This window comes from Mugil cephalus, chromosome 6 (assembly GCF_022458985.1).
Source record: "Mugil cephalus isolate CIBA_MC_2020 chromosome 6, CIBA_Mcephalus_1.1, whole genome shotgun sequence".
Lineage (NCBI taxonomy): Eukaryota > Metazoa > Chordata > Actinopteri > Mugiliformes > Mugilidae > Mugil > Mugil cephalus.
Window position 1 is genome coordinate 7,703,229 of NC_061775.1, and position 11,978 is coordinate 7,715,206.

Below are 11,978 nucleotides of genomic sequence, written 5' to 3' on the forward strand. Positions count from 1 at the left end.
GAAGCTGTATAAACAAGAGAAAGACACCACTTCATTCAAATTTCCAATAAGACAAAGGGCCTGTTCAGACTTTGCCTTAAGTTCTGATCTGAGCTCTGATCCGTTGGCAAGAGTTCAGCTTTAGGTACGTGTTTCAGACCAGGCTTTAATATGCCTCTCCAAATGCATCTCCAGCTCTGATCTCAGTTTTCTTCTCTTTATGTAAAGTAACCCCAACATCGTCTCTAATGGATCTCTATCACTGCTTTAGAACTAAGAACAGCATTGTTTTATTTGGGGTTTTATTTATTAGTTTGCGTCATAACTTTGGGACACGCATTAAGTTATTATTTCCTCGTCTCCGTCCTGTCGTTAGTTAGAACTCCAACTATGGAAGCTTCTGTATGCACTGTAATCTCTGGTAATAAAGGTAAATAAATAAATCAGTGATAGAGGAACTATGTAACTAAGAACACATGCCTCCTCATACGTCAACATGACGACATCAATAATTAACAGAATTACTCATATTAAATACTCTCATTTATAATTTCTTACTTAGATTTATTTATTTTTTAGTAAGTTAACAGCTACTAGGACAGAATATTTTAAAAGACTCTTAGTGCTAATGAACCTTATGGTGCTTTGTCCCCTGTCCTTTTTCATGTGTTTTTTTCTGAATGAATGAGGCAAAACTCTGCTGACACAGGAGCACCTCTATTGAATGTAAGTGGCCTTTCATTAAGATCCACTCTGGACCATCCGATCAAATAAAAGAGAGGTGTGAACAACTCTCGTCTGAGAGATCCAATCTCTGACCACCTTTGGAGGTGGTCTGACTCACATGCGTCTGCATGTTCATTTCAATTCAGTTCAGTTAAATCTCATGTATATGGAGTCAATGACAATACAAATTGCCTTAAGACACTTTACAAAATCCAAACTAAAACCTCCAGAGCAAGCCTGAGTGTGAGGAAAAAACTCCCTTTTAACAGGAAGAAACCTTGAGCAGAACCCAGATCATATGGAGGGACCCATCTGCCGAAGGCAGACTGGGGGGAGACAGAGAAGAGAGAGAAGAGAACAGTAGGAGAAAAGAGATAAACAAACTTCTGTTATAGATACATATATCTGAAGCAAACATGTAGAATCCGATGATGATACCGATACAAGGTATAGCTGATGATGTTACATGACAGTTTGAGAATAGAGGTAGACAGGTTGGAGCAATGTTCATGTGTCTGGAATCCTCTGACAGAGTGAACACAGTGCATCCTGAGCAGCATTGCACTCACACACATTCAGAGGCATGAGATTTCTAACCAACCCTGAAAACCCTTAATGCAGCACATGAGTTGTTTTGTGTTAACTGTATGTGGTATGCCTTAGATAAGCCACTTCATTAGAGTATATATTCAAATAAATATAGTGAAAACATATGACTAGTGCTTTGCTACCAGATGACACATATATTGCAATGCATACCATTCTTTGCAGCTACACACAGTTGTCATTACAACTTCACCGCATCAAGATGTAGGTGATAGGGGTTGTGGGAAGTGGAGTGAATAGTGCGAGTGGAGTAACTACAATGTCAACATGCAGATGCAGTTTGTGATACATGGCAAAGCAAATATGCCAATAAGCAAGCAACAAACTCTTACTGGAAACCATGCGTATGCACGGAAGTGAAACCATTTCTGTTCATGGCCAACTACAAGGCAAGTGGGCGAGATGAGATGATTTGTTTCGGTGTCCCACTTGACGGTGGATGGTGGTTTATGGTGGATGGAGCCACATTTGACACAGAGTTTGCATGATTCTCACCGATGGTGCTACACAATTGTTTGACCTTTGTTTCTGAATGCTCACTTTACCAGATGGAGGGTCCCCCTTCACAAATCTAACCTTTTACCATAAGTCCTGAGTGCTCTGATGCTGAGTGAGACCGCCTTGATGGAGAGAATATTTGACCGAGTGCTGTGATGTGGTTATGAGAAGGGGGCCAACTCAGATTTCATCTTTCCTTTCATGATCTATCAAATAGCTTTTCATAGAGCTGAGCTTTCTTTTTCTTTAAGCCTTACATTCATTGTGAACAGCTTAAACACAAGATTGATGGACACGTCCAGTTTGGTGTTGTTTTAGTAATCTTTTATATGCCCTATGGCCATTATGTCGTCTTCTCCGAAGGAAAATGGGGAACATGTTAGATCTATTGATGCTGGAATATAACCGAGTTCTGATTTATTGTGAAGTGCTTCTGTTAATCGCTTGAGCAACTATAAAGTAGTATATGTCTCACAACCTTACATCCTGGGAAGTAGTCCTTACCAAATGGACTGTTTTATAATGTTTCAGTAATAAAAACAAAGTTCGCACACAGACACAGATTAAATTTTTGTTTACTTTGTGAGAAAGCTATTGTCCCCCAATGTCTAATCACTGATCTGTCTTGCTCAAGACTGTGATATACTTCATAAAATGTCCTCTCCATTTTCAGGAAGTACAATATGTGCCCATGTGAGTGCTGTTATGGGACATGTGCAGATCACTGAGGCTTGAAGTGTCCTTGAGAGAAAAGCTAAGATTTTGCTTAGATTTGGAGTCAGAGCCACAGTCAGTCCTGCAGACAGTAACAGACGGGAACAGGCTTAACATCTCTCCATGGGCTACTTTTAAATGCAACGTTCCAACACACAAGTTTCTTTCATTTATTTCCACATGGGGCCTTTGGCTAATGGTATACTTGTACAAAAGCTTGAATTTGTTTGCAACATACCTGAATCAGTGTGTCAGGTGATTGTCTCAAGTAGTAAGACAGAAGATCTGTGTTGACTGGGCCCATGTCCCCTGCACTCAAAGGTAAAAACAGCTGAGGCTACATTGGCAAACATGCGGATCACAAGCCGAACAAATGACAGGCTGTTGGCGTGGGTGAGTCAAAGATATTATCAAATTTGCTGGCCTCTGGGGGCTTCGGGGCTGGACATGAATAATGTGTTGATGTGAAAAAAACTGATGTAGTTCAAAAGGTCTAGTGGCGTAGACGTCTGCAGACTGAAAGAGGGTCAAGCGATTACAGGTCTGTGAAGGGAACGCCGTGTCCTGCGCAGGGGACGTTCTGTTTACGGTGAGTTACAACAGTAGCTTTATGGGTGTGGTGTGTGTGTTTTATGATAGCATCGTTCATACGTTTGTGAACTTCCTGTCTCTATCTCTACCATCTGTTTGTGAGGGGGTGTAGACTGTGCATGAACGTGTATCACGTATGGCTCAGTTTTCTTCTCTGCAAGTTGTAGACTGAAAAGGTTATTTTCAAACACAAAAGGTTCATATACTGTCTTCTGACATGGCAATGTGTTTAAAAACATACATGTAAATAGTGTACTGGCAAGAGGTAAGGTAAATAAAAAGTAATGAACTGTATTTAAACAACTACCACGCATAGATTACTGCAAGTAAAAGAGAAAAAGACTGGAAACCTGTTCAGTGCTCAGACTAATCCCAGGGATATTATGTTTGGCAGTTAATACCCACAGCCCTAGAACAACAGCACACCCCTTGTTTCTCAAAGGTTTCACCATTGCTAGCAGCTCTTGGAATAGCAGCAGGGTGGACCTAAATTTGGCCAGCCCTCATTTTTCCGCAACATAGCACGGACTACCGGTCTGTTCATGAGGACGAAGGGATAAATATTCAGTTGGCAGCGGTTCTGTTGTTTCAGAACCATGGACAGCAGTGTCTGTATGACATAATTATAAGTGTTAATGTGTAAATAATTATGATGATGAATGCTTCTGGAACACTGTTGTAGCAGGAATTCAAGTCACTCTTACAGAGTCAAGTTGGCTGTAATGTGCACGTGATTTTTTTGCCCACGTTGCTGGTGGCCTTGTGGCCTGGACAGCTTGGACAGATCAACTTTTCTTTAAATCAAATGTCCAATTGTTGTACCGACATTCATAGTCTGCAGGAATTATTAATTCTTATAAGTTTTCAGATTTTTTTTCTCTAACCCCACTTGCGGTTGACATGTGTGGATGTAACTACTGCCTTTAATTGGCACATCTTAAATAATAAATAAATATCTGTACACGCCCAGATATATATCTTAGATCCTGCCACAACCAGGATGTTCTATATATGTAGCATGTTACATTCACGAGATATCAACAATGTAAAAGTCGTGTAACCACAAAGTAATTTGCCAGCTGTGGGCAATCATGCAATTAAGTATCATATATTAAAAATGTGGATTGTACCAATTTTGGCATATAGCTTGACCTAATTAAATCCAGGCTTCCTTCAAACAACATTGTTTTACCAGCGGTATACTACATATACCAGATTAAATTTCATCCAATCAGCACGATATACAGTATCCACGCAATCCCACAAAGACCATATGGCACACTATAAAATTATCATCATAGAGCGACGTCATGACAACAACATGTCTACATTTTCAGATGGTGAACTCCAATCTTCTCAGACGCTACCTCCCGTGACAATTCGTCCGCGAAGCTGGGAACCTTGAAGAACAAGACGTATTGTGTCTGGATATAATCAGGACTGAGGACATGAAGGAAGGAATGTAGCACAGTCTGATCTCTCCTGCAGACATGTATTCTGTGGAGGTGAAGGAGGGGTAGACTTTACACAGAGTGACTCAGCGGCTCGATGTCAGGCCTTTGCTGTCTCATGGGCACAATTAAATGATGTCTTTCCTCTACAAACTGGTTGGAGAAAAACATTCAGTGATTTAAGATGTATGCAAGTCAAATGGGGTGCACTTTTCTAAGCAACACCATTTGTAAACTGATCTTAATCTTGCTCTCTGTCCCTGCAAAAATGTCGGACTGTTTCATAGTAGTAAAGTGGGAAAATTATGCTTCATTAGATTTGCTTTATCTCTAGTAGAACTGCATGTCCTACATCTAAAATGTAAGAACCAGTGAACACGAGAAATGACAAGATTATGTAACACAATATCTCAAAGGTTATAGGGAAATGAATGTTGACAAGTTCAGTAAACAGACTTAGTAGATCTGGACTGAGGGGAAAAAGAGAAGTGTTTGCATTCACCTGTGTTTCTCAAACTCCGACTTCAAGAAAGTAAAGCTAGCACGTTAATCAATATTTCCAACTCAGAGTTCTTTGTTTCTGTTTGACTTTCAACCCAGTGAAATAAGATGATTGCCTATTAGCAGCAAGAGGTCTGCTCATTGTCCTGCTTTCTTCAAATTTCCACCATTCTGACCAAAGTACGGTCTGAGTAATTTCACTTTTCACCATTTTTCCTTTAGTCAGGCAACTTTATGTCTGGAAAAAGCCAAGGGATGCCTTCAGACTGCATCAGCTGCTGCCAACAGTTTAATACTGTGGATCAGTAATGGTGTGAGTGGCATAGGTCAGATTATTGCCCTGGGTGGTCATGTAACAGAAAATGAAAAAGAAAGTTTCCTAAGCATGATTATTGTGCTCCTATAAACAAATCAAAGACTGGTCTCATGTATGCTACTGAGGATCTACCGTTAGAGTCTGGTATAATTTACCACGATGGGAGTCACACTCCAGTACATGAGGTGCAGAGGTTTAGCGCATAGGTCTTCAACAGAGGGTCGCATATTACACATTGACACTGTCAGCTTCCCCGCAATTGGCTGAGAGCCTGTTCAGTCTCCAGTGAAATCGAGAAGCACATTTTATTACACATATCACACATACACATATGTATGTTTATGTTTACAGCAGTTGCATGGCTAACTAAAAAAATAAAAAAAATAATATTTGAATCTGTGTATTATTTGAATAATTTAATACTGAATGCAAAATGATGATAATAATGTAGAATATGTATAGGAGGTATGTATGTATGTATAGGCAGGAGGTCCCTACTTTATCTCTCCATCAGTTTGGGGTTCTTGACCTGCAAAACATTGAAGACCCCTGGTTTAGCAGTTCAATCCTAGAGCATGACACCGAATCCACGGTTGTGCTTGTTTTCTGTGAATGAAGGAAAAGCACCATAGAAAATTTGAATGAAACCACAAAAAGCAGCTGACTAGCTTAGCATAAACACTGGACACAGATAAAAACAATCTGAAGTCAACAACACTCACCAACTATTCTTAAAGACTGATAATAAAAACATTATATCCTGGCATATACCTTATACAATACTGTGCTAAGCTAACATGGTAGTCGTGGCTTCATATATAAGTTACTATTATGAAATGATTGTCTCATTTAATTGCAAAAAGGGCTCAAAATGCCTCATGAGGAATTTGCATTTGATGAAATGCAGGTCTGTGAGGGCAGACATTGGGACTGAGCCGACTAGACAGTTGTGGCTTCAGTGTCCTGTCGACTAAACATCAAAGTTGAGTCTGGGTTTGCAATTGAAGTGACATAATGACACTCTGTTCATGTTTCACAGTCACAGAGGATGTCAAGTACCAAGTAAATACTAGCGCTATCATTATGTGAGCTCCTTCCATGAGACTTTTAAATCATGCTGTCCTCATATCTGTAAATGAAACTAGAAGCTGCTGAATGACAAGCTCGAGCAAGACGAGCAGGGACTGGTGTTTTGAGTTTGGCCTGAGCGTTTGCTTAGCTAATGAAAACCACATTGGCTGGAGAACGGGTCTTCCAACCATCCTTGGCGAATGAGTTAAGAGACTTTAGAGGGTGGCTGCGGCGTTGTAGACAAGATGAAGCTAATGATGGATGAGTTCTGGCTTCGCTCTCGCTCTAATGTCTCATCTGGGCCAGGTTTTCTCCACACCAAATTTTGCCCCATGCAAATAGTTACACTGTCCAGCGGTCACAACAGTGAAATGAGAAGTCAAAGAAATTTATGGACAGTACAATGCTCCTGTGATCATTTTGGCTCGTTTCTCACTGTCTGCAGCTTTGTTTATTAATCCCATCCAGCCCCTGATTCAGACTTTCCACAATACATCATTTTCATTTCTGTAATTATTTTTCTTCTCTGCAAGACCTCAAATCACTTGGAGCTCATTTAAATGGATACCCCAGCGTGATGAACAACATGTTTTGTCACCTTTCGGCGTGCTAAAGCAGAGTTGTTGGTAATGACTGTCAGTTTGTCTTTAGTCCTCTATGGCCCATTTCACAACTTCAAGACCCCACCCTCTAATAAGTAATACTTGGAAGTACTGTTGAAAATAAACACCCCTGGTGATTTTCCAATCTAACCCTGCTGTGTGAGGGGGGAGCTACAGGATTCAAGCCTACCTGTAATCAGCATGACAAAATATTCCCAGCTGTCTTTTACTGCTAGTTATTTGGGTTGTATTTCCACCGAGATGGTTTTGTGATGCACTGTAAAACACTCACTAAAGTTGAATGAGTAGGAATATATCACTTCTCGTGTGTAGTGGTTGTCAAATGTGTTCACTTGGATGGGCTGAATGCCGTATACAAATCATATATTTCTTAGGAAATAAAGCAGACTCTTAAAAGTCATATATTTTTATGTGGATATTTTAATTCCTTATTGTGCTGTGTTTGCAATATTGAGACAAACTGTAGGTTGTAGTAAGTTGTAAAATAACATCCAAAGCAGAACCAGAGTGGTGTTGCCAAGGAGAATAAAATGCAAAAAAATAAAAAATAAATAAAGTAGCACACGGATCACTATGGTATGATCATTTTAAAAGCTACTAAATTCTTTTTATTTCAAATGGCTAATGCAGGTCTTCTCAAAGCTGGAAACTAGTTTAGACTAGGGCAACATATTTGAGAATTTGGTCACTTAGCTCAGATTTCTTTACACTGGCTTCCCTGTTTCTTCACAGTTACTTTTTCTGAGATCCAACTCCTGACAAGATGCAGTAGCATTCTTTCTTCCTACTTCTGACACGTTTTCACAGCAGCGCTGCTCTCCCCTGTGCTCACTGTGCACCCGTACATTAGTGCGTTTCTCAAAGTCACGAATCAGAACAAGTGGCCTCTGTTATGCATCACACCAGTCTAGACGCTAACTCACATTACTTACAGGCTAAGCGGCCAGCTGCATTATTACTGGCTCAATAAAGCGATGGAGACAATGTTAATAATACTTGAAGAAATGCAGATCATCGTTTGATGCCATGTATTTTTGCTTTTGCAAATGGTCAGTTGGACAAATTAGTGCATGGCGGGAGAAAGCTCAACTGCAGTTGTTACTGAAAAGGTTAGTTGTGTGCACTCCTGAGAACTAGGAGTCAGTAATCTGTGGCTATAGACAGACGGTTGGCTTGCAAACATGCAAAGGAGCTAATCTGTCCTCTCATCTTTTATTTGACTCAGAAGTGCTGACTAAATAAGGTTTGTGCTGCAGTGAAAGACAACATCAGACATGCAACACAGATTCCATGTGTAACTAGTGATACTAAGCCACTGCATTGTGGTAGGAAAAACAACCCCAAAGATATCAGCCATATACACGTCTGGAGTACATGTCTGGAGTACAGCATGCAGTCTGCCATGAAAGAACAAACAGGCTTTGTTACTGATAATTGAGAAAGAACTATTTGCACAGTAATTAAAAAGCAATGTTCCCCATTAATTGCAGTGGTTGGGAACAAGTCCAGGACTTTGTATATTTAAGCGTTCCCAGTGCCACCATGAAAGCATTCTGAATGGCCATGCAAATATTGTCACAAAATGAGGCTATCTGAAAAGCGGGAATGGTGGTCTGTCTGGGCTCATTCATAACGAAACTGCAGTAAACCAACTGGTCCCCACCACAGGGTCTTTGCTGAGGTTCAAGGGCCAATGTTTGAAAAACTTGTGCTGGCTGCAGCTGCGTCTTGTTTAGCTCCGGGGTTATTTTTAGAGCAGCTGAATGTGTGCGTCTGCTGCTTTAGCATACACTTCTGCAGATCTGTGACTTCATTATCTGTGCTGCTCGTTCATTATCTGTGGCAAACATTCAGACGCGTGGCCCCATTAAACAGCTGTGCTGCTGGTGCAGGCGCTGGCGCTGCCTCTGTGTGACACTGCCCGGCTCGCTGGCAGGCTGCAGCTCGGATGGAGGCAGCAGTTCAGATCTCACGGATGAGCATCGGACCAGTCGGCCCGCTGCTTAGTATGGAATATTTGCACAAAGCGAACGGCCAGATCCAAATGCACCGGCGGAAAAAAGGAACCACATAGTCACGCAAATTAGAAAAACAGGTCGTTTCGCCGGTCTCCATGGCTTCTGGCCTCGGCGATGAAGAGGGAAGAGAGGGCGCTTCGTGGAGACTCATAGGCCCGACCTCCGAGCTTTCCAAGAAGCGCTGCCGTCTAATGTACTCCTCTCTCGGCTACGACGCTGATGTCTGCCTCTACTACGTGAAAGGGGAGTTCTTTGCCATGGACGCCCGCTGCTCACACTCCGGTAAAAAAAAAAAAAAAAGCAACAACAACACAGTCCGTCTTGCCTAGATTAACCTTTTATATACCTTTACAAGGAGAGGAAGCCACGATTGTAAAAAATAAGTGCGCACAGCTGCATTTCGACTATAACGGCAAATGTGCGGTAAATGTCTCTGTGGGTGGTCAGCTGTGGGATACTCTCATCAAAACATGAATCTGTAGGATTCTCCTGGCTATATTAAAAATAAAAAATAAAAACAGCATCATGCCCCCTGCTGTCTTATCTTTGCCAGTGTTATGAAAGCATAACCAGCACATTTTCCTAGAAGGAACGCTTAAAAGGTAATGGTTACAAGAACAAACTGTGATTGACAATTTTGTTTGTGAAAATCTAGGTGGACCGCTGTGTGAGGGGGACATCGAGGAGGCTGATGGAGTCCTGCAGGTCTTCTGCCCCTGGCATGACTATGACTTTGACCTCAGGACTGGGAAGTCAGGGACGTCGTTACAAGTCAGTGACGGAGCGTGTCCTCCCTGGTTCATAATGCTGCGTTCATTTTTGTCAAGATAAACATATTTGATACAGTAAAATACCCAAGAAAGAATAAGACTCACATTCCTCCTGCACATACTCTATAAGTATTATCAGCCATGGGAAATTTCCAGCTATGAATCGGGTCTTCGGTGTCTGTCTTGTGAACTGAGGCATGAATATTCACACTGTAGCAGAATAATCCACTGCTCACATACGCCGAGTTCTTCTATTTGACGCAACAAATGAGAAACCAAAGCTCATCCTTCAGAGTTAAGAGGGTCCTCTACTTTAGTGTCATGTTAAACATCTTTTATTCCTCTGTTCCAGACAGGAATCACTATTAATAAAACATGTCCCTTCTCTTTTATTTCCTTTATAGTACATTGTCTATCAATTATTAAGCAATTAAAGAAATATACAACTACAAATATTCCAGGGCCCCTACCTTTTTTTTTTTTTTTTTTTTTACTTGGCGGCGTGATTTCTTTGTCCTTTGTCACATTGTCACATTGTCCTTCCAGCTCTAACGTTTTTCTGTCCTCTGCTTTCATGTCAACAGCAACAAGTGTATGAAGTCAAGCTAGAAGAGGGAAATGTGTATGTGAAGCACACGAGCCCTCTCTCCCTACGTCCTTTTCCTGTGGATCAGAAAAGCCGAGCAGCCTCCTCCGGGCCTTAGTGAGGGCTGTGCTGCTGCCCCGACTCTCTCGGCCTAAGATTTGTTCCACAAACCCGAGCCACTGGAAAACATTCCTGAGCCTCATCGTTCATTTTCTCACAGTTTCTCCTTTGAACGCTGTGAACGCCATGTCAAGGAAAATGTGCGAAGAGGACATTACATCGTTAAAGGGTATTTAGGTTTTCTCTGCTGACATTGAGGAACCAGCGCAGACACTGAACATGAAGAGGTCGGTGCTGACTTGGTAGCGTAGGGGCAGTAGCAAATATGCAACAGAAAACCAGGAAATGTGACTGTACAAAAGCAATTTTCTACTTGTAAGATGTCATTAAAAAAAATAATGTATTATCTATATTTTTTTCTTTTTTCTTTTGACATATGCGTCATCTATCTCGAGATCCTTTTTGCATCACCTGCCTTTCGTTTTGCATTTGGATAATAAGGAAACATCTCTTTAGTGTTTAATTTTCACTGTTTTTACTCATTTTAAAAAGATCCTGTGTAGATAATAATGCAAATCTGTCAAACCAACCTCTTCAAAGGAAATCACATTTCAGGCATTTAGTCAGTAATTTCAGTTTAAACACACTAAAAGTGCTCTGGGATGTTTTCTCAAACTCGAAAATTAGAGGACTATTTGTCAAACTCAAACCAGAATTAGTATTTATGTCTCCAGCCATGACAACGTTGTGTTTTGGAGTTATAGCAGAGCTAAAAAAGAGACATCATCATCTTGATGTCTTGGCAAGACGAACAGATGCTTGTTTTATTTGTGTTATGTGTCTCATTTTGGGGTTCAAATGGAGAGCCGGGGGAAGTGGAACTACGCAGGTGTTCTTTTCCGAAGCACACGTTTTGCCCCATGCAGTAGTGACGTATGTGACAACCTCATTCAACTGCAAATAATCAAATTACATTATTTAATGTTCATGTCAATCTCTGACCACTTAAGAGGAGTTTCCTCATCCTCAACAAACATTACAAGTAGTCTCAAACTGACTATATGTCAGTTGAACACTTATGTCATGCAGAAGAAAGTCCCTCTCAGAATTAGTTTCCCTGTTTGTTTTTTTTAGTCCAATTAAAGCAAATGGAAATCAACAAACATGACGGACATTGCGGCCACGAGTGGTGGCAGTTCCAGCGCAAAGACTGTTTCTCTCTGTTCCTGGCTTTTGCACAGTCAGGTTTGCCTGTTAGTGACGCATTGGAATTAGAGAGGAACATTTAGTAAGGCGCCGGAGGAAGGTTCATGACCTGAAATGCACCACTGACTGAAGAAAAATGGATTCTTCTAGCTGTGTGTAGCTGTCTGGCACTGACGCGAGTGTGTTTTCTTTATTTCTTCGCGGCGAGGGCAGTCGCTCACTTCGTTTTCAGTCAGTCTTGGTTTGCTGGCAGGGCCAGGGC

General features: G+C 41.2%; 1 protein-coding gene across 1 annotated transcript; it reads left to right on the plus strand.

The window, feature by feature from the left end:
* The first annotated feature begins 7,516 nt into the window (after window positions 1–7,516).
* On the plus strand, window positions 7,517–10,917 carry si:ch211-212d10.2 (uncharacterized protein LOC557710 homolog). The gene is made up of 3 exons (XM_047586864.1): window positions 7,517–9,376; window positions 9,750–9,865; window positions 10,449–10,917. The coding sequence occupies exons 1-3, from the start codon at window positions 9,190–9,192 to the stop codon at window positions 10,566–10,568; spliced, it is 423 nt and encodes a 140-aa protein (XP_047442820.1). The 5' UTR covers window positions 7,517–9,189; the 3' UTR covers window positions 10,569–10,917.
* Window positions 10,918–11,978: the final 1,061 nt, after the last annotated feature.

Bases quoted from the DNA above. Each gene is read 5' to 3' on its own strand.
- si:ch211-212d10.2 (XM_047586864.1), top strand. From the start codon at position 9,190: ATGGCTTCTGGCCTCGGCGATGAAGAGGGAAGAGAGGGCGCTTCGTGG. The intron at 9,377-9,749 runs GTAAAAAAAAAA...GTGAAAATCTAG, and splicing joins CGCCCGCTGCTCACACTCCG to GTGGACCGCTGTGTGAGGGG. The intron at 9,866-10,448 runs GTCAGTGACGGA...TCATGTCAACAG, and splicing joins AGTCAGGGACGTCGTTACAA to CAACAAGTGTATGAAGTCAA.